The sequence below is a fragment of the Helicoverpa armigera genome, chromosome 23 (genome assembly GCF_030705265.1).
Source record: "Helicoverpa armigera isolate CAAS_96S chromosome 23, ASM3070526v1, whole genome shotgun sequence".
NCBI classification, from domain to species: domain Eukaryota; kingdom Metazoa; phylum Arthropoda; class Insecta; order Lepidoptera; family Noctuidae; genus Helicoverpa; species Helicoverpa armigera.
The window spans coordinates 3,480,178-3,504,933 of record NC_087142.1 but is presented as its reverse complement, the minus strand read 5'-3'; the positions used below and the strand labels follow the sequence as shown (position 1 = coordinate 3,504,933).

Here is a 24,756-nt window from a genome sequence, read left to right as displayed (position 1 = left end):
TTTTCACTTTACACTGGTTTTTTTCAAACTTCTTTGAGTATTTTTGTGTTCCAAGACTCAAAAAATTTCGCGCTCGCTGCGCTCGCGCCTTTCACTTGACAGTGGCTATTTTCTGATTTCTTTAGGTATTATTGCGTCCCAAACATCAAAAATTTCGCGCTCGCTACGCTCGCGGCTTCTTCTCTTAGCAGTGCCTTTTTCCACTCTTGTTTGGATAGATATTTTTGTGTACCAAAACTATAAAAAAAATTCGCGCTAGTTTTGGAACAGAAAACTTTTTACATTTGTCGTTTTTTTTTTGGGGGGGGCTGCACAATAGGTAGTCCGCCCCGGGTGCCACCCGATGCTACGTCGCCACTGCGTCATAGCACCCGAACGAATGAACCAATTTCAATTTAGTTTTTTTTTAGTGTTTGATGAAAATCGATTGAGCCGTTTAAAAGTTACAGAGGTTTTACGCTTCAAAGTCGCTGTCATATAAACTTGTTAACATTAAACTCTTCGGTACATAGAGGCTTGCAAAAATAATCTAGTAACTGACAAAAATATCATTAAGTTCACAATCATTAGAGGCGGCAAAAATTGAATGGCCTACTAGCGGCAAGTTTGTAAATCCGCCACTGCTACGCCGTCTTCATAGCGTTCTCCAGTTCTACCCATAAGGTTAATTTTTTTTTTTTTTATGGAATCTGCCGAAGTTAGCGGCAATTTCTGCCAGAGACTCGCGTGAGCGAGTGACGACACATGGGAAAATATATGAAACCAGAGTGCTTAGTGCGAGTTTTCGTGAATTTTTTTACGGACTCACATGAGAGCGCGTATACTAAGATTTGTATGGAACAAAAACAGCTCCACCTAGTGTCAAAAATTGGAACCTGTTTTTGTTCCATACAAACAGTGTTGCCAACAGTTGTAGAAGCTTACCACCAGAGTCAACTTTTAAAACCACCAGAAAACCACTAACAAAAATTTATCCCACACTTAAAATCACCAAATTCACCACTAAAAAAATATTGTTTATATTTTATTGTAACCTAAAACAATTTAATCATCCAAAGATGTAACTCGGCAACGATAGAAAATTAAAACAGACAAAGCATTACATCTGTTTAGCAATTCATCCGACCCGATCCGAATCCTTCACAAATTATAATCGGCGTAGTAGTTTCACAAATTGTTTAGTTACGCATTTGACCAATGAATGAGTACTTAATATAATTATATAGTAGTCGTTCACCTTTTTGTTTTGTAGATGCTTTTTTGACATTCCGTGAGACTTCAAATCTCCATAGTAACTCCTTAAAGTTGTACCACAAAACTTACATTTCGCTACTTGACCCGCAGTACTTTCAACATTTCGCCACTAAATAGGGGACTTAAACCACCAGTATTAGTGGAAAATCCACTAAGTTGGCAACACTGCATACAAATCTTAGTATACGCGCTCTCATGTGAGTCCGTAAAAAAATTCACGAAAACTCGCACTAAGCACTCAGTGAATGAAACAAAACAAAAAAAAAAACATAAATTAGAGTAAAGTAAAGAATAAATCCATAAGTTTCAAAAATATTTTTGACCCGTGACAGTGACATAACCGAACATGACAGACAGTCAATGTGTCACGCACGTCAAAAGCTCAAAAAAAAATTACAAGATGAAAACTACATGCTGCATGCATGTGTTATTGTTCAGCAATTGTTGTTACAAAGTGTATTGTAAATGCCCATTTACTTTTACAACTCATAAGAGGATTAAATATATAACTTGAATGTTAAATATAATACTGGTATAGTGCATTACTTTCCTTCTGGACCTAGCCATATAGGTAGTTCTAAAAATGGCAAGTGAAGAACATAAATTGCTTTCCCAGTACATAAAAGACGTTCATTTATCATTGCGCAAATCAACTTTGAAATTAGGAGCTGATGCTGCATGGCAGAAACATTGCAGCAACGAAGAAGAGTTATCAAAATACGCACAATGTATGAAAAAACTTGCGACTACACACTGGGAAAATAATTGTAACAGTGATTCAAGTGAGGCCACTTCACGAATAACATGGGTGGTTGAATTCTGTACCGACTATTTCAATAACAGTACTCACATGAAATATAGAGAAAAAGAGTTAAATATATCAGAGAAGATGGGTTTACAACTGGATATTGAAGAATCATTTTCTAATCCTTTAAAGCTGCTAGATGTTGGCAGCTGTTACAATCCATTCAGAATATACGACAATTTTGATGTATTAGCTATTGATCTATGCCCTGCTAACACTTCAGTAATGCAATGTGACTTTCTAAATGTGAACATAGGTCCTTGCAATATGACAGATGGGTCAGTGGTAACTGAACTGCAGGAAAACTCATTTGATGTTGTTACATTTTGCTTTGTCTTAGAATACATACCTTCTTCTGAGTTAAGAATATTAGCATGTCAGAATGCTTATAAATTGTTAAAACCTGGTGGACTTTTAATAATTAACACACCTGATTCCAAACATGTTGGGGCAAACAGCAAGATCATTAAATGTTGGAGGTATACCCTGGCTCATATTGGATTTAATAGGATTAAGTATGAAAAATCAAAGTACATGCACTGCATGGCATTTCGGAAGTCCTTGCATAGAGAAATAGCTATGCGCTGGGCATTACTGTACAAAGAACCTTATATGAAATATGCTATGCACATACCACAAGATTTCACAGTTTCAGATGATTTGTTTACTGCACCCATAGACAAAGAAACTTTGGTAGATGACTTTCAGGAACTACCATTTAGTGATTTTTCATGAAAATAAATAAATAAAGCATAAAAGTATTGGTCAAATGTTATTTAATGTCCTTAGCATAAACAATTATCACTAAAAGTTAATCTTAAAAGTATCTTAAATACTAATTGCAATGTCACAACAGATTTAATTTAAGATTCTTATTGGTTGTTGTTGAATTACTTCTAAGAGTCACTCTGACTCACACCCGAGATTGATCAGCAAGTCTGACCAAAATGTTATGTCCTCATTCATTTTAGTTACCATGTATTGACTATAAGAATCATTTGTTTACAATAAAACAGTGAATTATTTACAGAACTGTATGAACCTCATTGCTTGTTATGCGACTCCCCCAAACTTTGCTTTGCGCTTCTCCAACTTTTCTTTCTTTTCAATATCAGTCATTATTTTGGAGACAGACTGACCAAATCTTTCAGCCCTTTTCTTTAGTTTCTCCATGTTCTCTGATAGAGAACCAGTATCAGAGAGTATAGGACTCTTGGATGGAGCATTTTGACCAAATCTTTGTTTCCTAGCTTCCTTCCTCTCGTCTTCACTCATTTTGACCGGCAAACCAAACCTCTTTGCTCTTAGCTCCAGCCTAGTTTTAGCATCTATGTCTGCAGTAATTTTGATCTTATTACTCGAAGGGGGGTTAGCTTCTGGCGGAACTATCTCTTCTTTATCTTCAGTTGTTTTAGGAGGAGAAGTGATAGACACAGCTCTGTTCAACACAATTTTCTTAGCAGCAGACTCTGAGGACTTTGTGTCTTCGGATTTATCTTTAGGCGCTTCTGTCGATGTTATTCTCCTTTTGAGAGTTCGTGGAGGCTTCACTTCAGCTGTGGGTTTAGTCGGCGATTGCTGTTCAGAAAGCGCCAACTCTTCATTCAATGTGTCAACTGCGGAGTCATCAAGTATATCACCTTGGCTTTTATCATCTTCATCTTCGAGAACGCCATCAGAATCAATTTCATCGGAGTCCAAGTTGATGTCACCATGTTCGTCTTGAGACATTGCCGCCTGAAGTCGCGCCACTAATTCAGCTTTATCTCCCGAATACGGCAATCCACGTGCCTTTAGGTCTTTACGTAGATCAACTACTTTCATTTTAGTCACGTCTATCACGGTAGAATCTGCCATTTCGGAGATAAAAATTAGAAATAATAGGTAACCCTCAAAGATGCAATTTTTATTTTTGTATGTGTGCGACTTGCATACAGAATGCAGATACACAGGCGCGACCGGCAAACCACAAACAAAAAAAACTTCACAGGTTATCTCTAAAACAGATAATGCAATGGGCGTGAGACTGTGTGTGTGATCTGTGGTTTTAATCCTAGTTCTGCTGACACTGACATTATTTTTAATGTCATTCATATGTTGACAATGACAAGTTTATGGACTTGTTTAATATTAATTGTTTGTTTTTAAGTCACCGGTAATTATTTATCGTGTTGTGAGAGATTAATTAAGTTAATCGATCCAGCATGGCAATGGCTGGTCAACCATCAGATGTTGATCAGTTAGATCTATTGCTCATGGAGGATGACGGATTCTCGATGCCATTACCTGATTTTGAATCAGAACCTCAGCTACTTATTTCAAAGGTTGTATATAATTACAATTATCTTTGATAGAAATCAACTGTTGCTTACTTTAATTAATGAATTCTTGTTTACCAGGTTCGAAAACATTACATGGAATATGTAATCAAACTCCTGTCAAATAATTATGAAACCCACCAAAAACTTGTCAACAAAAATATATATCTTCCCAGTGCCATTTGGAGATGTGCTAAAAATATAGAATTGTCTGCAGCCAAAGCCTGCATGGTAGTGCAGCTCTACAGGAAGCATATTGTTGTTGCGGTAATATTTTTTTTTACCTCACTAAACGATTTTCTTCATAGAAATAGAAATTCTGCATTTATAAATTAATAGTTTTCATATGATCTTTATCACAAAATGTGTGTTTGTAATGGTATAGTATATTTTTTCAGGTGAATGAGTTAAAAAGGGACACAGCTAAAGGAAAGTTGAACAAGAAATTGTACAGCTATTTACACAAGCCACCAGAAAATGATAAAAAAACTCAAACATCAAATACAATGAAAAATGTTAATTGTCAATGTTCCCATGTGAAACGCAAGAGACATAGAGAGTCTACATCACCAAAGCAAGATGACAAACAACTGTCTAGTTTAGTCAGTAATGATAAATCTAATACACCAGTTGCAGCTAACTCCCACTGTCAGACTGCTTACCCACCTCTAGCTAGTAATAACTTACCCCCAATGCAGACACAGACAGAAGTTCCAACAGTGGAGCCAGTCCAACACATGGCCCCACTACAAAACAAAAGAATGTCAGTAGAATCTCAAGACTCCGATGAATTAATGATGCAGCTAGAAAAACTATTTCAAGGAGATGCCAATGATGATGACCTGTTTGAAGGAGCCCTCTATGACAAATTAGATACGACCCAAGAAGATCAAACTAAGAAAAATACTACATTATTAGATAACACTGTAAATAACTCTAGGCAGGATGCAGTTATTGAAAATCATGCGGCTCAAATAAGATCACTAGATGAGAGGCTGGCCAACTTGGCGGGAATGCTAGTGAGTAATGATAATAATGTGCCACAGAAGACTGATGTACAGAAACAAAGGAGAAGTGGCTCAAGCAAGTGGTTATGTGAGGAATACTTCTTGAAGCAAAAGCTACATGAACTACTGGACCAAATTGGGGACACTGATAGAAAGGCACTGGATAAGGTTTGTGGATTTTCACAATTTCCAATCATGTATATAATAGAAGGATGGTTTAGTATGCCAAAAAAAATCAGTATTTTAATATTTTTAATTAAATAAATTATTGCATTTATGAATAAGTACAAATTAAATAACTAAACATATGCTTTTGTAGAGAAAATATTGGTCACTTTTTACATTATTTGCTTTTTCCACAGATCAAAGAAAAATTTGCATATCTATTTGGTTATGATAGTGATGATGAAGAAATTCTTTCACCATTGGATGAAACTCCAGAATTTGTAGTCAGTTGTAAGGAGCGCATAGCACCCTGGGTTGTAAAGCTACTAACTCCTTATTACATAAAGGGCCATATCAAGGGCAAAGGGATATTTAAAGCTTTAGCTAAGCATTTAATCAGACTTATATACCAGTGCAGCCGATATCCAGGTAGGCATACAACATAATTATGCAGTACAGAAAAGAAAATGAACAACTAGATAATTAAAATTTCCTTTTTCTTGCAGAGGAATATGAAGTCACCAGTTTTGTGTCAGATTTCTTGAAGAATCACAAAACAATCAGGTGTGAGGCAGACTTTAAAGAATTCAGAATTGAAAATATATAAGTTCTATTTTTGATAGCAATGTTCATGTGGCCTAGACAAGAAACAGTGTGAAACATTGTGTGCATGTCAGCACTAAAGTGCTTTATTAATGCTCTCAAGGAGTTTAAATATATAACAAAATTAATTATTCAACAAATATTTTATTAAACTGCCTAATTATTACTAGTTTTTTGCCTTTTGTTATCAGAATCACTTTGGTCAGTCAGCTTGTGTTTCTCGACTTTATAAAAAAAAGAGTTCAAAGTTTTTTGAGTCTTCTTATTTTTCTCTTCTTTGATGAATCTTTTATTACAATCAGCACTTTTGTTTCTGGAATTGTTAACTCCACTTGAAACTGGATGCCAGGCTAGTAGTTTTACTGGCTTTAGATAACTGAGGGCCATATCAGGCTTCACATTGTCTATGTCAAGCCATGCCTGAAATAAAAAAAAAATACTTTAAATGCTGATTCTATTGTGATATATAGGTTCTATAGGTAGTTTGTTCCTGATCACCTCAATCTGTTCTTCACTATTGAGAATAGCAGGCATTCTGTGATGCAGCCAATCCAAGGTATCATTAGACTCCATTGTTATAACAGAGTATGAGTAAATAATTGTGTCCTCGTGTTGCCAGACATGATACAAGCCAGCCATATGAAGTAGGTGTATTCCTGTCCAGCCGGTTTCTTCACTAAAATTGTTGTTCCATGTTTCTGGTTCATCAATCTAAAATGATTAAATTGTTGATTACTTTAACTTTGGTAATAAACCAAAGTTAAAGTAATTGGATAAAGGTTTATTGGATTCAAGATTTTAATCCTGTTAGTGTTTTGAAACTATCAACTTTACTATCCCTGGTCATTCAGATAGTTCCTAGATTTCAAATGAATATTAATCACAGTTAATTATTTATAGATTTTTAACTACATCAGTCAACACTTATTTTTTATGATTTCATGAACCTTATAAATTCTAATTATATTCTTATATGAACCTTTATGCCATCATCCTGTGGAGCATAGATATAATATGGCTGTTTGGTCTTAGACAACTTGTTAGTTGTCTGCCATTCATAGAAACCTTCGGCTACAATTATGCATCTACCTCCATTACTTAATATAGGGCTATAGAGTTTGGAACTCCTTATATTCTCTAGGCGGCAGTTATTTGTACTCAGGTTATGTGTTTTGTAATCTCCCTGCAACAGAAATAATTAAATGAATTATTACCATCATATTACCTATATATGAAACACAAAAAATATGTATGGATGTTTGTTCTTCTTTTGATTTTGATGTAACTTGGCAATAATATAGCTTGTAGGTATATCAGATTATAATGGACTATTTTTTAACCATGAGCGAGAAGTGATCTCTCGGCACACGAGTAAAATCGCGGGAAACGGCTAGTATTCTCAATATAATCGTATAGTATCGCGGGTACCTTATGCCATGGCGGGATAATACCCCACATCATTGGTTTAAGAACTCGTTCATTTTCTACGTTTGGGAATTTGCTAGAAGATACAAGCACTGGAGTTACGTCCGTTGGAGCAATGTTGTACGAAGGAGTATACTCTTTGCCTGCATTATATTCTGGCAGCCAAGAAGGTTTGGTGTATAAATTAGACTTTTTTGATTTGTATCCACAAGCACATTGAACCTTTTCTTTATTTAACGACCTGGAAACGCAATATTTGGTAATTAGAGTAAGTATTATAAAAACAAAACAACTTGTTAAAGTTTGTTTACTTACAGTCCGGTTCGACCACACATTTCTGGTGAAGTACTTGTATCAATCTATTACTTGCTAAAAATCTGAGTTTAAGTATAGTATATATTATTTTCAGGTAAAAAAGTTACTAATTAGCGACGCAAGCGGACAGGGTTTCCGAAATCAATCGAGGTTCGCAAACTTCCCAATTCAAATTCTCAAGGTCAAACAAAAGCTCAGTTTCATTGAAGGTCAGCCGGAAACGTCAAATTTTTACTGTTAATCACTGTCAATGTCAACAAAATCGGCATGTAGCGATTCATTTTACGCATCATACATAACAGCTTCACAGATAAAACGTGAAGTATCGACGACATCGTTTCCATGTACCTGGCCATCATCGGAAAATCAATTTGGCAAATACTCGTTCTCTGGTCTTGTAGAGAACAATCAGCGTACCTATAACTGATCCTAGTTGAGCTATTAGAAAAGCCCCGCTAATCTCCTACGGTATTTCCCCACTGTTATCAACATAAATGACATTCATAAACACCTAACTTTAGCGTTTTCAAGAAAGACTTTTAAACGGTATTAATGCTAGCATATTATCGTTGCAACTTAAAAGTTCCTACACAGACGAAGTCGCGGGGAGTTGGTTTTGAATAATATAATTAGAACTATTAATTAGTTGTAGTCCTTAAGTCATATCGATTTTACCTACCTACCTACAATTATTTATAGCAATGCTTTTTATCGGACCCGAAACGAGATAAGAAATGTTGTGGGTAATAAATTATATGATGAAGGCGCGAGTATTCAAAGGGTTGACGAAGACGAAGTTGGAGTAATGTGGAGAAGAGATTAGGAATGCTAACCAGCAGGAAACGAGACAGTTTATCAATAGCGTGATATCAAAAAAGTGATATCAAAAAAATGCCCTGTAGACAATACCTACATAAAAGGAAAACTTTATCATTCCATTCATTTTTGCATTTACCTACGTTATCATATTACGGTGATAATGCTGATAATTTTCGGTTATCACTTGTTTTTATATACAAATCTGATGTTCCACAGTCAGGTTTCAAAAGTGGACACTAGTGCAAACACATAATGTTGAGGTTTTCAGTTTTTTTGTTAGTTTATTGCTTAGCCAATGTGACTGGTGAGTTAGGTAAGTACAGGAAAATTTTAATTAAACTTTCCCGCGATATCATCATACAGGATACACACATGTACTATTAACTTCGTCATTATGGAAGTACCTACCTACCTACCTATCAATTTTTTTACGTCTTTGTATAACTCCGAAAGTTCGGCATTGATTGCCAGAAACAAAAAATAGAAATAGATAGAACTCCGAAAGTTCTTTCAAGTGTTTACCGATAAACTTTTTAAATAAGTAGATATACTTCGAGGCTCCGAGCAACGATTGAATTGAAAGAACTTTCGAAGTTAACAAAGACATGAAAAATTACTTTCAGGTGTTTTATTATGTCTTTTATCTGATGTTAATTAATATCCTACCTACCTAAAATATAGTAAAAAAAAAACTTTTATATTTAGATATATCTGCTGAAGGTAGTTCAAGCTTTAACCTTAATAACAGTTGGTAGGTACATACCTATCTGGATACTATCAATCTCAATCAGAAATCGAAGTGGCTATGAATAATAATTACCTACCTAAGAGTCATATTAATTAGGTACAAAAGTTTTATTAAATATTGATTTCTTAGCTTTACAATTTTGTATTTTGATAAAATGTAACTCATTTCGAATGATCAAAACTTAACTTGGAGCAAGGAATATGGAAAACTAAATCAAAGTGCAACAGTTAATGCGAACAATAAACATGCACGTACCTAAGCCATTTCCTTGAAACTAATAAAGACCCAGATTTTTATGACTTGGCATCTAATATCATATTGGCACCTTTCCTGGCATTTAGAGATTTTTGAAAAAATGTCCATCTTAAGTAGCTAATTTCAATACCTACCTACACACTGAAAAAATGCGATGAACCTACAACAGAATCTTATCTTAACCTCTATCTTTGTACGGATAACTTCATTATTCAAACAAACAAATTATGTCGCAAAAGTGAGTCGTCATCAATCAATAGATAAAATTCCTTTATCTGTCAGTTTTAATAATCATTTTCCTGCTAGGAAAAAAGGCAAATTATTAGTATTGAAGTAACCCTAGAAACACATTAAGTACATTTAGTACAACAAAGTACCTACAATAGTACCAATAATTTGAGACTTGATTGCATATTATGATTTATGATACAAACCTTCATTAAAGTTAAAGCGTCATTAAATCTATTGCTGACACTTTTTATCTTGTTGACAAAGAATGAGCCAGCAATAGATTTAAAGAAGCTTTAACTTTCATGCCTGTAGGGGAGATGTTCCCAAAACGGGTAAGCTAAGGGAAGATGTTAAATAAAATAACCAAGAACATTACATGCGACTTGTATTTGTACTCATAGGGTTGTTTATATAATAAACTTTGTAAAACATAAGATAGTCTTAGTAATCTTCTTCAAAATTCAGAAAAAAATCAAAAAAAATAAACCCCTTCGAAGTTCTCGCTTTGCCCTCAGAGGGGTCCTAAAACGGGTAGCGCCTTTGGGCAAAGCAGGTAATGAATGAATATATGTGATAAATGAATTAGAAAACATATCTTAGCCTCCTGTTATCCAGGAAATCTTTATCGTTAATTAGTCTCCTTAATTATGTTAAACAGTTTTCTTATTTTGATCAGTCTAGATCACTTTTTTACTTTATTAAATGTTACATTTGAAATTATAATCCTACCAGCAGATAATTTTGTTAAAAATCAGAGAAAACATATTTTAATTTCTTTTTCACGCTGTTCCTGTACTTCTTTAGCTCTCTGTGGCTTCCTTTGTCTTCGATTAGCTTTCTGTGGGATCAATTGAGGAAGTGGTCTCTTATTTCAAATCGGGTAGTCACCCGTTATGCCCCTACCCGTTTTGCCCAAAAGCACGTTTTAAATTTCAACTACCTTAACCTTAAAATAGTAAACAAGGAGACCACTAAGTATTCACAATTAATAAGCATATAACATGCAAAATGATAATACAAAACTGCGAAAACCGTATCTTGCACCATATTTGAGTAGTCAGCACTAGCATAATCCGATTTTTTTTAATAAACTCTCCAAAAAACTTTTTTTACATCTAATCTCGAAAACGCTTGCTCTAGGCGCCTGAGCCAACTGACCGTGATCGGCGGGGTGGTAGTGCACCGCTCTACACTCACAGGTTCACACTAAGACCTATAATATACGAATGGCAAAGCCTACCCGTTTTAGGAAGGGTACCCGTTTTAGGAACATCTCCCCTAGCACACCTCCGCTGCGAAACCCAAAGGGCGAAACCGCCATAGTTTCGCTGTGAGTTGTGAGTTGTTGGGCGGCGAAACAATAGCGAAATTCCCTGCTCTAACGTACAAAACTGACTATGACGTTGTCTCTTTCTAACATGATTTCGCTCATTTGCTTAGGCGCCGTCTACATCTCCGCCCTGGCGGACAACGGGCGGAGATGTAGACGAAACTATGGCGGTTTCGCCCTTTGGGTTTCGCAGCGGAGGTGTGCTACAGGCATAGTGGAGCTTTGTGCAACTGACGGTTACACATTTCGGTTATGCTTGTTCATTGTTTCATATCAATTGCGCTACAAAATACAAAATTGAGCTTTAAATGTTGTTGACTCATGTTTTATTGTTTAGAGGCTAATGGAGTCAAAGCTTCAAATTAGGCGTGCCAAAGGGCTCAATACTAGGGCCATTCTTGTTCTTGGAGAACATTTTATACTTGCAATTTCTTGTGCGAAGCATAGTTGTTATATAGTTACAGAACAGCCCGCTATAGTATATAGTTCCATAAAATTCTAATACTAATTTTCTTTCAGACTCACAGTCTCTTCTTGGAAATAAAGTAGACATTGTCAGAGGAAATGATCTCTATCTGAGTTTACCGAATGCGACACCATTGAACGAGACATGCAGGCTGTATGGGCCTGATGACAAGCTAGTCACCGTAGCAGCAGTCGATAGATTCAGTAATGAATCCTGCGGTTATATCATCAGAAGAGTAAATGAAACTCACCGTGGAACTTGGAGTATCGTATATGGACAAGATACTACAAACTGGCAGTTTGATACGAATGTCAATATTATAGGTAATGCCATAGAAATGTTGTACAATATATTTTAGTTTTTGTTGTGTTACTTGGTATGAAATGATTGTGTTTCTTGGCACAAGAGCACCCAACACAAGCACTTGTTCCTGCAAATTCTATTTCTATGAGTTCAAAAATTTCCAGAATTACGATCCTATTTTGAGAATGACTAAACAGTTTCTTTATCTTTTAGAACTCTATAACACGACCCTGCCAGATTTAACATGGGAAGCTGGAAGTTCCGTCGATATAATCGTTGGTCCTGAAGATGCAGTGTACTGCAGGATTATGGACAATAGATATCGTGTCTTTTTGGAACAATTTGGTCCGTGCAGAATGGTTGTGGACAGAGTAACCATGGATCACAGAGGAACGTGGAGTGTTAATATTGGCATTTCTGGCGCGGTTACCACATATTACAGCAGTTTTCGAGTCAACATAGGACGAGAAGGTATGTTGTACACAAGTCAAATTGTATCACTTAATAAACGCTTTGTTTAGACATGAATAAAACAATAAGCAGGATATACCTACCTAAGTACGCATCAAAAAAATTTACATCCTTATATGAATCATGCATTACATGCAAAATAGTAGTAGCTTCACAAAAATCTTCTAATCTGCAGTTTTTATCGTAATACTACTTGTACTATTTATACCGATATTACTTATCGTCATAATTATCACTTGGTTTTTGTACTAGATCACATTTACTGATAACGTCAAGATATAGGTCTGCTTTTGCATTGATAAATAAATATTATATTATGGTGAAATACCTACAATTGCAAATTATGTTGTCCGCAAAGTCTATGTAAAGATCGTCATGTAACTGAAAATATGTTGAGAGCCTTTATAATCTTTTTCTCATTAAAGTTCATATTATCTTAACCCTTTGCATGCCGGTGCGCAGATATACGCGAGACACAATTGATTTTCTATTGTTCTGTACCTGACAAGACTTCCGTACCACACCTGTCTACAAAAGAGATGTCTTTATTTCTTCCAGACACATTAACACCGGTTATGAGAAGCATAGCCAGGGAAGGTCAGTCGGTGACCCTGAGCTGTTCCGTACCACGAGAGTACGAGGTCAGCACCTGCAGCTTCCGAAGTCCTTCGCACAATAGTATGATAGCAAGCCCCGGGGTCGGCCAGAATGGATTCGCTGGCGGCGTCATGAGGTATTACGTCTACATCGAATGAAAAAATAACTGTGTTATTTCAAGCTTCAGTGTCAATAATTGTACCTGAAATAATTATTGTAGCCATGTCGTAGCTTTGCTTTTCCTGTCTTCTTTTGTTTTTGCCCAGGCTGATGGCGGGCCATGCTCCTCATCTCATCTCAGCCATTTTCTCAGTATTATCTCTTTGACTGATAATTCCATCAAAGTTAATTGTCACCAATCGACAAGTCCAGATTATGTTAGATCAACTATCTCGATAATGAGCACTCGCTGCTCCGTCTACCACAGCGTAAGTTTTTGTTGTTTACAGTCAGGAGACGGCTACTGGGAACCACGTCTGCACACTTCGTATCGTAGCCTTTGACCGATGGCAACAGGGAACTTGGCGCTGTGCCCTGAACACTACACAAGGAGTGTTGCACGGGTTCCTCTATGTTGATTCGGTTTCTGACTTCTACCGACCTGGTGCGTACGATGAATATTAGCACTGCCTATGTCATTTCTCACGTTCCGAGGAAACTGCACTCATTTACATCAAAAATTGCCGTTAATCTGGTATAAAAGCTACCTATATTGTCATAGAATCCATCCAGAATAATACATATTATTAGTAAGTGAGAAGTATAGGATAAGTCGCAGCCTAGAGCGAAAGAATCATCCTAAAATGGAAGTTAAGTTACTGTCTAAACGCCTTTTACGCTACTGAAGACCTTACTTTGGCACGAATTAGTGGCCCCCTCTTGATCTTCACTTTTTACTTTATCCTATAAACTTCTTGGTGCTAACATCATGCCTGTATGTATTTCCAGAGCCACAGCTGCGTGGTAACGACGAGTTCGCGTATGAATTGGAGCCGGTCGTGATGTCTTGCTCCGTAGAAGCCGCCATTCGATACTGCTACTTCAGATCGCCTAATGGCACCGTCTTCAATGTTGGCCCATGTGAGTTCTGTCTTACTGTCGAGACTACAATATGCCAAAATTTATCGCGGTACAAACGTTGCAGTTTCGAGGAAAAGATATGTTTGCAAGCAATGTTTTACTTTTTGCTGGAGCGAGTAGACCAAAAGAAAAATTGGTGTTTGTTGCGCTTATTTAAGTCCTCACAATTATCTAGTAAAGATGTATTGTATATAGGGCAACCCTCGAAGAATGGACCAAATCAAAAAGAACCTACCTATAGTATTAAGTAATATGTGCCTATAGAGGCATTTGCCAAATCTTTGACCTCAGAATATCCGCGTAATTTTAAACAAGTTCTACAAATAATATGGATAATCTCTTTCAATTTGTCAGCTATATCATCGCCGGACTACGAGTACGTGGGCACCGGGTTCAGTGGCGGCGAGTGTGGCATCAGGTTCCACAGGATCCAGCCGTCTCAGGCGGGCAGATGGTCCTGCAATGTTGGCTTGGCATACAAAATTTATACAGAAGAATTGTCCCGCGAAATATTCTTGTCACTAAGTGGTAAATACTTCTTCTAATGTTAAGGATTAGAAGAATACGAACTACTTTAGTTCTGTAACTGTTACAGCCTTTTTATCGTCCCAATGCTGGGCACAGGCTTCCTCTCACACGGGGATGGATTGAGCATTAATCACCACGCTTGTTCAATGCGGGTTGGTGATTTCAGACTATATAGTCCAGGTTTCCTCAAGATCTTTTCCTTCACCTTTTTATCAGCCATTGGTGTCCAAGATATACTTAGAAAGTACATACAAACTTAGAAAAGTTGCATTGGTACTTGCCTGAATTGAAATCGAACCCAAAACCTTATACTCGAGAGGTTGGTTCTTTACCCACTAGGCCACCATGACTTGTCTACTGACTAATTCCCATGTTATTTTTCGACGGCAGCTTTCTCATGGGCTATCTGGAAAATATAGCAGTTTTTTTTAAACAAGTATGTACCTAGTTAGTTATGTAAGTATTTTGATATGTTACAGAACGGATTTGGACGCAACAGTATTCGAGACACAATACTATGACAGTGGAGATGTCCGTGGGCGATGGAGGTGAACTGGAATACTGCAGATTTGTGCGCAGCGACGGAATGGGTGAGCTGATCAAATACTTCGTCATTTTTATGCAGGAGAGATCAAATAATCGGGTAGTTTAACTTTCTCGTCGCTCGCCCTTTTCAGACTTATTTTTTAGTTCCTCTTCCTATATTTTTGACGTTACGTATTACTGATCAGCGTACCTACTTTTATTCTTCCGCGTCTCCATGACCACTTATTCTGTGTCCCTGCGTTGCGATTTGAAAAATTCTCCAATGTTCAAACTAAAACTATTATGATGGAAAACAAACGCTTTTATTTACTACTTCTAATAATTTCCAGGTTTCACGTCGGACTACGTACCTTTGGAGTACAGTGTGGAAACCGGCCGCATGTGGAATGGGATGTGCGTGATGCACGCGCTGCGGCCGACGGCAGCCGACTGGCGAGCGTGGACCGTGGCCGCCAAGCTGACCGGCCACAGCGGCGAGCTCACCGGCATCACCAACCCGCAGCGTCTCGGGCCATCTAGCGGCGCACACTGTAAGACTTGCATCTGCTATACCTGTTGCCTAACAGAAACAATAATATTAGGGCGTAGTAGGAGAGCTAATGAGAGCAGCTTTACACTAGCGAATTATTCGCTGCTGTTGCTTCAAACGAGTCTCCTGAGAACTACCAAACCGATTCTTACATTTGGTTCATACTGAGTTACTTTAGTGTACGCAAACTCTACAGCTCGTTCAGTAACCAAAATGGCTTTCTCTTGTTTGTCTTTATATGATGATTGTGCTTGTGACTCGAAGATTTAATCCCCAACTTACTTAAAGTCTAAAATCTCTATTCCCTTTCAGCGGTGGCTGCGTTCTTCCTGTGGCTGTTCTTCGCGATCTTCTTCTTTATGATGCTCTTCGCTGCCCTCTCCCTCGCCTCCAAGCGTAACCGCGAGTGGACTTACGCGAGAGCAGCTCATATTAGGAACAGCTTCAGGAGACAACCACCACCTCCCCAGCAGACTCAACCAGTCCAGCCTACGCATATCATCACTGAATTGCCACCTAAAGTATAAAGTAACTTTTTAAATATATTTTTTTGGTATGATCAGTTAAGAGTTTATTTACTTACACTTCTAAATTATCTATTTATATTATTAATATAAATTAGGGCACATCTACATGGTGCAAGTAGCTTGCGCATGTTGAGGCACATGCGCAGGTTGCATGTATTTTAAAAATCCAGCGACTCGCGCATGTACCAAAGCAAAATACACACCCGCGTGTTCTTGTCACTTGCGCATGTTAACTTGCTCCAGCTAGGTGCATGCACCGTGTAGATGCACCCTTAAAAAAATCAAAAGTAACTCAAACGTACTATATGACAAACAGTACTGTTATGAAGTTACAAAAGCGATTAACTTTCGAAAAAATTGTTTGTTTCATTTTTGTTAACGAATAAAATTTTTGATTTCTTACATTGTTGTTTTATTGCTTTCGGATATCTGTTCATGAAATATGATCAATGCAGGAGATAGGCTCCACTCTCTGAGAAGAGTTCCTGAAAATTGAACGAGGTCTTAGTCAGCCGACTGTAATAAAAATAGCGTATTGGAATTCTAAACTCAACTTAATTAACTGAGGTACATAATGACGCAAACACTATAAATATCTTGAGCCAGGGTTCATTTTGGGAGTAGGAGTAGAAAGCAGAAGTGAGCGTCTAAATCTTACTAACACATGTTTATGACCCTTCGCGATACGCGGTCCTTGAAAAGCTTGCCCGTTCTCTCATATTGCCAGAGCTTTTATCTCATAGGGAGTTCCTAGGATAGATTTCCAAAGCTCTTAGCTATTTCTGGAATATGGAAGTGCCGTAGTAGATGCTTGTCATCACTGGACTATGGACTTCGACCTATTACTCATAATACCTACCTCTAGTTCATAATTTCGTAGGCAGGTAAGCAACTTCAATAAGGAAAAGTTGCCCCATTCATTTTTGTATGTTATCATATTATGGTGATAATGCTGATAACTGTGGACTCATTTTTCTATTAAAAGCTTTGTTGATCCAGCTCTTCTGCAGAAAGAAATACACCCGCCTAGTCATTTGATCACTCACTTGGCACATAAAGCTTAAAGTTACTTTCTCACACAAATAAAATATGTTTTTTGTAAGTATTTACTTTACGCTTTTTTTTATTGATTCTATTGTTTTATTTTTTCCTAGTTCCTAAAAAAACCCTTAGAAACAAGTGCTCCTCAGAGCCCGTTCTTAACTGATTGAGATATATGAAATGAAATCTGTCCAAAAACAGTTGAGGAACCACATGATTAGGTAAGTATTACTTACATTTTCTCATTCTTCGTCAGTACCTAGATACGTGACGAAGATTCTAATAGATAGGCAATCTAAAAAGGTGTGTCTAGAAGACAATTTCACAAAAGAAAACTTCATTGTTCCATTTATTTCTGAACGTTATCATGTTATAACGGGGCCATATTCAAAAAAATTGTATATTAAAACGTCCAACAGAGTTATTCTTTTTTAAAGAATAGCTACTAGCTAATTACTCTTAAAACAGAATAAACATTTATTTCAGCATTATGAAAAACAAAAATAACGCCCCATAATCCTCAATGAATGATTAATTTTAAAAGAAAACTACAACGTAGAACATTTGTTTTCATATAAGCAATGCGTGTCCACATTCTTGGCGCGACATTTAGAAAACATTTTATTATTCAATATTAGTATTTTAACTGACAAATAATTGATTTCTTAGCAGAGCATTGTGGAACCTGAAGGAATTTGCTAAAATTATCATGAAATATAACACGCAGAATTCAGGAATAATTAATTAAAGCAAGTCTTGATTTCACTTCATTTCTGTTATTCCTGTCTGTTACATTAGTAATTTTAATATTTTTGTAGTAGTTATCAAAATTATTTTACCTAAAACATTAGCAACTGAACTGTCAAAAGAATCGACGAATCAAAAATGTTCGGTAATTTTGTTACGCGCAACAAGCACGAAATATTGTGGTGCAGTGATTATTCGACAATTAAAAGTTACTTATTACTGTGAGACTTTTAAAGTATCGGTAAGTACTTTTACTGTTTTATAACTCAGCTTAGAATAAATGTATATTGACACTATCACTGTACTATACAAGTTTCGTATAAAGTAAGAATTAGCATTGAAAAAGAGATTTTTTTAGATTAGACACAAGCAATTTATTCATATCGGTTATCATATCGATTACTTTTTTCTGTGACGTAACAGATATGAACGGTTAAGGTTTGTTCACAGTGTACGTACCGAGATAAAAACGTATTTTATCAAACCTACCACTTTTCTTTTTATTTTATAATTTTATAAAGGTATCTTTACGAAAAGTCGACATGAACAGAGTAAATAAAAATCAATCCACTAATAAAATATAAAACTCGAAAATGTTTTCTATCGATATACATTTTTACAATCGATATTTGCAGGTAACATCATGTATTATAATGGGATAAGTTTGGGATAGTTACCTACCTACGAATGGCTTTAGTTCGGGTATAAGAATTGCTGTGGGGTTTGTTTTAGAATATTTAATAATTATGTATTAAGGTTTTCTTTTCTTCACAGGCAATATGCCACTAACACCAGGTGGACGACATCGAAATTATAGAGAAAAAATCGAATACTACTATCTACTTATTTTCTTTTAAAAGTGCGTCGTTATATACTGACCCTAATAATTCGTCTCTGTTACTTTTCCGTTATAACAATATAGCTTTCCTATCTGTTTCATATCTGTTTTTTACAATTTTTTTGAAAACGACCCAACGATATAATGCTGATAAACGATTATCATTTATTATTGTATTCAAATATTTGCGAGTGAGGAGTGAAGCCTAATCCACATGTTGCGAAATACAAAAATATGGAAAATACAAAATGTTGAAGTTATCAGTTTTATTGCTAGTTTATTACTTTGTTGATGGAACAGGTACTGAAATTCATGTACTCTTTCGATTGTGTTATTTTGAATCTACAAGTTTTTATTTAATTGATGTCTGAAATAATAATATTCAATTGTACAGTGTTCACTACGACATATTTCAAAAATTCATAGTGCTCCTTAGCAGTTTAATTTACCTTTTTTATTTTCTCTACTTTCAGAAACCACCAACACAACGTTCGAAAATTTGGTATGGAACGTTGGAAGTTCCATCAATGTGACCATTGGTCCAAAAGATGCGGTCTACTGCAGTATTAGAGACGACAGATACCAAACAGTTTCCGAAGGACCCGGTCCATGCAGAATCGTCGTGGATAGAGTAACTATTTATCACAAAGGACTATGGACTGCCTTTTATGGCGAGGCAGGCACAGATGTATATCGAAATAGCACTTTCGAAGTGCAGGTGACAGGAGACAGTATGTTGTGCTGATGAATTTCAGTTATCATTTTTACCAGCTTCAATTCATACTTAAATTAAAATAAAACACACAATATAATAATAAAAAAACTAAGTTAAGAGCCTCCTGCTTTTTGGGAAGTCGGTCGAAAGTTGATTGCCATTATTACGCAGTTTCGATAATGTTTGATAGTAGAAATGTTGAAGATTACGAGACTTGTTCTAAGGAAATGTATTTCAAAAATCATAAATCCAATGTGCATCTGTCCTTTGCTATTTAAATTCCTTATAATAATAAGAATTATGTAAAAAAATCTTATAATGTTGATAGTTTACGCGGGGGCTATCCCGGTGTTGGCGTATGAGGGCCAGGAGTTAACTATGTCTTGTCCCGCGGGTACGGAAATTGGCTACTGCTACATCATTGCACCGAATGGTACAGTCTACAATATTGATCCATGTGAGTATCATCATTTCTATAGACCTATTTTGTTTGTGGAGTAATGGCGTCCAGACTCTTTGTCAGTAACGACGGCTGCTCTCTCTTAGGTGATCAGCCAGCTACAAGCATTTGCGCAACTCTAACTATCATAGTCCGATGGCAATCCGACATGACTGGAAAGAAGTAGGGTGCAGCACCGATATTTACGTGCTCTCCCAACTTGCAGACCACGGGCTGCTTTACAAACAATACAGAGTTAAGAAAAGGTTTGACCACTAACTGCAAAAATAGAAAAGTTGTATTTTTAACGGAGATTATCCAGCTGCCTCATTTTCAGATACCTCAACACCACTCTACGAGTAAGGGTTGCCAGATAGGAACTTATCAAATCCGGGACAGTTCTAAAAAAAAAAAAAAACAATGTCGGGTCGTGGCCATAATAGAAAATATCATATATTTTTTTTATTTTCAAAGGATTCATATTTATTTATATTTAAAAGATGAAATGCCATTTTTCAAAAAACATACTTTTATTAGCTGTAGGCATGTAATTAGCTTAAATTGGTAAATTAAAATTACAAATTAAATAGTAATAAACTGAAGAAAAAAAAAACAATAATAATAAGATACTACGTACCTTAAATAAATCTTATATCAATAAATTCCTAACTTAAAAAAAACAATCGATACCTTGCTTTTTGGTACATAATGTTTTGTTATTAAGCTTTGGTAGGAAATCAGTACAAACAAATTATGTATCTTCTAATAAAAATAAAACTTCTTCTGATATAACGTAAATAATAATATTAAATAAAACTGGGACCAAATCATTTTTTCAAATATTTTTCACTAGATTTTGCCATTTTTATTAGTTTTTCTCCGTCAGAGCTTTGTAAGAATGTTACAATTTCTGAGCAAGACGCGTCAAAGTTTATACGAGTCTGCAGTTCGGACTTGATCAAATCCATGGACATCCGGTTTCGCTCTTTAGTCCATAGACTATTCAGTAGGCTGAATATTCTTTCGCAAAAGGCATTGCTTGTTGGAATAGAAAGAACGAAACCAACTATTTTTTTTAAATTATCGAAATTTGTGGACGTGTTATTTCTGAAGAAATATGCCCATATTTCGTCGTTTGGTAAGTCTTTCGGAAGCTCCCTATATACCATTTTCAGACATGCAAACTCTGAGTAAAGGGAGTCAATATTAATAGCGTCTTCAATATTTAATATCATGGGCAATTCGGAAAGCACTTCCCAAGTCAATTTTAATTCCTGTGGTTTGAGGGACAAAAGTTCAAACTTTTTGTAGATTCCATCTTTACTAAAATCATATCTATCTTCTATATATTTTAATGCTCTTTGCAGAAAAATATGCACCTGTCCTTTAAATAGAGCTCTTTCTTCTTCATCAAGTTTTCTGAAAATGTCCCTGACTTTGCTCCCAAAAAAGTTATCAGCCATCCTACTTTTTAATTGGTCGTGAAGACTTCGCATGGCATGATCAATGTCCAAAATAGTGAAGCTCTCACTTTCTAATAGCAATATCACTTTTGTAAATTCAGGCAAGATATTGCTCAGGAAGAAAAGGTAACAGTCATTTTTACCTTCTTTTTTACATTCTTCATCGTCATTATTCATAAAATCAGTACTACAACCTTCTGAAATAAAATCCCATAGCACCTTGTGGCAGTTATCACGACCTTTTGATAAAAAATAATGTTTAACAGCAGGCCAACTCCGAATTAAGCGATCTATAGCTGGCAAAAGTGACAACCATCTTGTAGGTACATGTCTTAGCAGTTCTTTATACTCTATTTGGGCAAATTCACAACATTCTTTCAATTTTTTTGTTTTTAATGCTGATGAACTGAACTCATTATAAATTTTTATGACGATGCTTTCTATGTCAACATCGAGGCCTTTTAATGCATATTTTACGCAATTATTAACAACGTGGCAATAACAATTGGCTTTAAAAATATGATTATTTTCTTCTTTTAATTTCTGGAATACAGAATTATGGGCACCATAATTAACAGAAGCATTATCTGCACTGTATGCACTTATTTGATCCATGCTGAGATTAGAGTCAGTGGTAATTTTTTTAAGGCAGTTATATATATCGAGCGATGTTTCTTCAGCTTCCTCGTAAAAGTCCAATAATTTTCTACATATACCTTTATTACAATTAAAATATTGAACGGCATAGGGAAATGTTTTTAAATTACCAACATTTGATGCATCTGAGGCTACGGAAAAATAATAACATTCTTTTAATTCAGAGATCACTTTTTCTTGTGAATAGGGTCCTAAAACATTGCGTGTTATTGCCGATGCTTTTGTTCGTCCACATGTCAATTTTGCTGCTATTTGACTATCTGGAATGAATTTGCTAATATTTTTTGCCATGCAATCCAAGCTGTTGTAACTCAAACCATGCTTCACATTATGATAAATAAGAGCCACTTCAGAATTTATTATAGAAGTTTCTTCTGAGGTGTGCTTTTTTATAAAAAAAGCATCCAAGCATTTGGAAGTTTTCCTAGCCATCACCATCTTTTTATGTTTTATACTATTAGCGTGAGCCTAGAACAATGCATATAACAAATTTGAAATGAATTAGATGTTAGTATACATGCGAAACAAACGCACGCGATGTTATCGTATATACAACATGTTTTTTTAATACTCATAACTATAGGATATTACTAACGAGACCACTTGCAGTAATTCATGATTTTCTCATTATGTAACACGTAACACCGCGTTATTGGAAAACGTTGCGCTCTGTTATTGCATACACTCAAACTTAATACGATTACAATTTTGATATAATTAAAAAATTACTTACTGCCAGCGCGCGGCGACCTTCATATTGAATTGCAATATCCGAGTTACATGCTTTACAAATTGCAGTAAACTCATTTTTTTTCTCTATCCACTCTTTAAAATCGGGATCGGTGATCCACTTATCATTAAATCCTGTAAATCTTTTTTTACTTGTGGATGGATACGATTCCATGATGAGTAATTGTATCGCACAGTCCGCAGTTTCGCACGCGTCTGATTCAATCAAAGCAAAACACGACTGAAAGAGTGACATGACAGCGGACGCGGGCGAGAGAGAGGGGGCGGCGGCGGGCGCGGGCCGCGGCGCGAGCGAGCGACAGCGGACGCGGGCGAGAGAGAGGGGGCGGCGGGCGCGGGCGAGTGAAGTAAAACTATTGCACGCACTCCCGTCCCGCGCGCCTCCCGCACTCGCTCACCGGCAGCCATGTCATTCCATTCGTTGCTTGTTTATTTTGTTAAAAAATTATAACTTTTCAAAATCCGGGACAATGAGCGCTAATTCCTGGACACGGGACAAGAGGAAAGATTCCGGGACAATCCCGGATTTCCCGGCGGTCTGGCAAGCCTAGACGAAGGCAGTAGTTTCGATGCAGGAGACTGTGGCCTCAAGTTCTATAACTTTCGGAGATCAGACAATGGTGGCTGGACCTGTCATGTTGGATTACAAGATGCCATTGATGCAAACGAGTATTGGACTTTCTGTGCCGTTTATGTATCTGGTAAGGGTGCTAATAAGAGTTCTGGAATAATTATCTGTTGGTTTGTTAAGTATTATATGACTTATAGTACTCGACATATTAATTCAGTAGAATTAATATGTCGAGTATTGGTGGCCCATTTGTTAAAGCACCTACCTATTTGCATTGAGCAAGCGGGTGATAAACTTTCATTTGTTCTTTATGTGTCATTGCTCTGATACTGACAATAAAAAGGCTGACTATGTTTTTTATTTATAGATCCTGTTGAAAAACACCGTACATGGTTGTACTTCGCCATTCCTTGCTTGGTGATGATCTTCATATCATTCATCCTCGTTATCATGAAAAACCGCAAGTGGACTTACGTGAGAACCGCTACAGAAGATGACCAGGCACTCAGCAGAGTCATATAGTCCTGCTTAATCATATAACCATCCAATGATCTTTCTAATGTGGGTAATCGAAAGAAAGTACGTAGGTAGGCAGTATTATGACATTAGAAAGAAAGGAGTTCCTGTCTTTTGAACAAGTTCCATGTGGTGGCCTTTGTGTTTCAGAGCCGATATGAGTAACCATTCGAATAATCCCCGTTCCGATTTATTATGACCTGACGATTTAAATGATTTTCAAGAACTAGGTAGATAAGTATTTTGTACCTATCATTTAAGTGCTAAAAGTAGTTTAGAAGATAAAGTGACCTACAACAAAATAGTAGAATTATGATTAGATAGGTACTCGAATTGTCGGTTTGAATAAAAGAATACATGACTAAACAAAGACTTATTAATGAAAGAGGAAAATTATTTCAGGGCGGACTTTTAATAAAATGACAAACAGAAGAATATTAAGTATGTACCTAAGTAAGATACGAAGTATATAGAATAACTTAACGATGTATCAATGAATGCAATAAAAACAATATTTTTATACATCTGATTTACTTTAATTAACGCCCCTTAATATATCAGTAAATCGTCTCCATGTGTCGATACATAGCGACATCTATACTTCGGTCAGGCCGTAATAGGCTACTATGTGGAGAAATGCTGAAATTATTCCCAAACAAGGTACACACTGAAAACGACTGGTTTAGCAGTATTTATC

General features: G+C 36.3%; 6 protein-coding genes across 6 annotated transcripts; 4 read left to right on the top strand and 2 right to left on the bottom strand.

The window, feature by feature from the left end:
* The first annotated feature begins 1,615 nt into the window (after window positions 1-1,615).
* On the top strand, window positions 1,616-2,820 carry LOC110376803 (S-adenosylmethionine sensor upstream of mTORC1). Its single transcript, XM_021335405.3, has one exon. It carries the CDS (start codon window positions 1,838-1,840, stop codon window positions 2,792-2,794), a length of 957 nt encoding a protein of 318 aa, XP_021191080.3. The 5' UTR covers window positions 1,616-1,837; the 3' UTR covers window positions 2,795-2,820.
* LOC110376806 (SAP domain-containing ribonucleoprotein) lies at window positions 2,819-4,018 on the bottom strand. The gene has a single exon (XM_021335407.3). It carries the CDS (start codon window positions 3,914-3,916, stop codon window positions 3,113-3,115), a length of 804 nt encoding a protein of 267 aa, XP_021191082.3. The 5' UTR covers window positions 3,917-4,018; the 3' UTR covers window positions 2,819-3,112.
* Window positions 4,019-4,141: 123 nt separating this feature from the next.
* LOC110376802 (uncharacterized) lies at window positions 4,142-6,318 on the top strand. Its single transcript, XM_021335404.3, has 5 exons — window positions 4,142-4,383; window positions 4,459-4,644; window positions 4,776-5,552; window positions 5,747-5,978; window positions 6,056-6,318. Exons 1-5 carry the CDS (start codon window positions 4,264-4,266, stop codon window positions 6,154-6,156), a joined length of 1,416 nt encoding a protein of 471 aa, XP_021191079.3. The 5' UTR covers window positions 4,142-4,263; the 3' UTR covers window positions 6,157-6,318.
* On the bottom strand, window positions 6,281-8,218 carry LOC110376804 (abasic site processing protein HMCES). The gene is made up of 5 exons (XM_021335406.3): window positions 7,893-8,218; window positions 7,581-7,818; window positions 7,132-7,335; window positions 6,651-6,863; window positions 6,281-6,572 (listed from the first exon to the last, which is right to left on the bottom strand). The coding sequence occupies exons 1-5, from the start codon at window positions 7,910-7,912 to the stop codon at window positions 6,309-6,311; spliced, it is 939 nt and encodes a 312-aa protein (XP_021191081.3). The 5' UTR covers window positions 7,913-8,218; the 3' UTR covers window positions 6,281-6,308.
* Window positions 8,219-8,863: 645 nt separating this feature from the next.
* On the top strand, window positions 8,864-16,724 carry LOC110376838 (uncharacterized). Its single transcript, XM_021335449.3, has 10 exons — window positions 8,864-9,024; window positions 11,795-12,064; window positions 12,258-12,515; window positions 13,074-13,248; window positions 13,562-13,716; window positions 14,061-14,192; window positions 14,547-14,720; window positions 15,200-15,310; window positions 15,596-15,796; window positions 16,108-16,724. Exons 1-10 carry the CDS (start codon window positions 8,964-8,966, stop codon window positions 16,320-16,322), a joined length of 1,752 nt encoding a protein of 583 aa, XP_021191124.3. The 5' UTR covers window positions 8,864-8,963; the 3' UTR covers window positions 16,323-16,724.
* Window positions 16,725-19,097: 2,373 nt separating this feature from the next.
* Window positions 19,098-24,563, top strand: LOC126054033 (uncharacterized). The gene is made up of 6 exons (XM_049837671.2): window positions 19,098-19,248; window positions 19,422-19,679; window positions 19,992-20,120; window positions 20,440-20,464; window positions 23,525-23,673; window positions 23,911-24,563. Exons 1-6 carry the CDS (start codon window positions 19,197-19,199, stop codon window positions 24,063-24,065), a joined length of 768 nt encoding a protein of 255 aa, XP_049693628.2. The 5' UTR covers window positions 19,098-19,196; the 3' UTR covers window positions 24,066-24,563.
* Window positions 24,564-24,756: the final 193 nt, after the last annotated feature.

Excerpts from the sequence above, each read along its gene's own strand:
- LOC126054033 (XM_049837671.2), top strand. The coding sequence starts at position 19,197 with ATGTTGAAGTTATCAGTTTTATTGCTAGTTTATTACTTTGTTGATGGA. Across the intron at positions 20,465-23,524 it reads TCAACACCACTCTACGAGTA|CGAAGGCAGTAGTTTCGATG; the intron begins AGGGTTGCCAGA and ends GGCAAGCCTAGA. Across the intron at positions 23,674-23,910 it reads CTGTGCCGTTTATGTATCTG|ATCCTGTTGAAAAACACCGT; the intron begins GTAAGGGTGCTA and ends TTTTATTTATAG.
- LOC110376803 (XM_021335405.3), top strand. The coding sequence starts at position 1,838 with ATGGCAAGTGAAGAACATAAATTGCTTTCCCAGTACATAAAAGACGTT.
- LOC110376804 (XM_021335406.3), bottom strand. The coding sequence starts at position 7,912 with ATGTGTGGTCGAACCGGACT. Across the intron at positions 7,336-7,580 it reads TTATCCCGCCATGGCATAAG|GGAGATTACAAAACACATAA; the intron begins GTACCCGCGATA and ends TTTCTGTTGCAG. Across the intron at positions 6,573-6,650 it reads ATAGTGAAGAACAGATTGAG|GCATGGCTTGACATAGACAA; the intron begins GTGATCAGGAAC and ends TTTTTATTTCAG.
- LOC110376806 (XM_021335407.3), bottom strand. The coding sequence starts at position 3,916 with ATGGCAGATTCTACCGTGATAGACGTGACTAAAATGAAAGTAGTTGAT.
- LOC110376802 (XM_021335404.3), top strand. The coding sequence starts at position 4,264 with ATGGCAATGGCTGGTCAACCATCAGATGTTGATCAGTTAGATCTATTG. Across the intron at positions 5,553-5,746 it reads ATAGAAAGGCACTGGATAAG|ATCAAAGAAAAATTTGCATA; the intron begins GTTTGTGGATTT and ends CTTTTTCCACAG. Across the intron at positions 5,979-6,055 it reads CCAGTGCAGCCGATATCCAG|AGGAATATGAAGTCACCAGT; the intron begins GTAGGCATACAA and ends TTTTTCTTGCAG.
- LOC110376838 (XM_021335449.3), top strand. The coding sequence starts at position 8,964 with ATGTTGAGGTTTTCAGTTTTTTTGTTAGTTTATTGCTTAGCCAATGTG. Across the intron at positions 12,065-12,257 it reads TACGAATGTCAATATTATAG|AACTCTATAACACGACCCTG; the intron begins GTAATGCCATAG and ends TTTATCTTTTAG. Across the intron at positions 12,516-13,073 it reads AGTCAACATAGGACGAGAAG|ACACATTAACACCGGTTATG; the intron begins GTATGTTGTACA and ends TATTTCTTCCAG.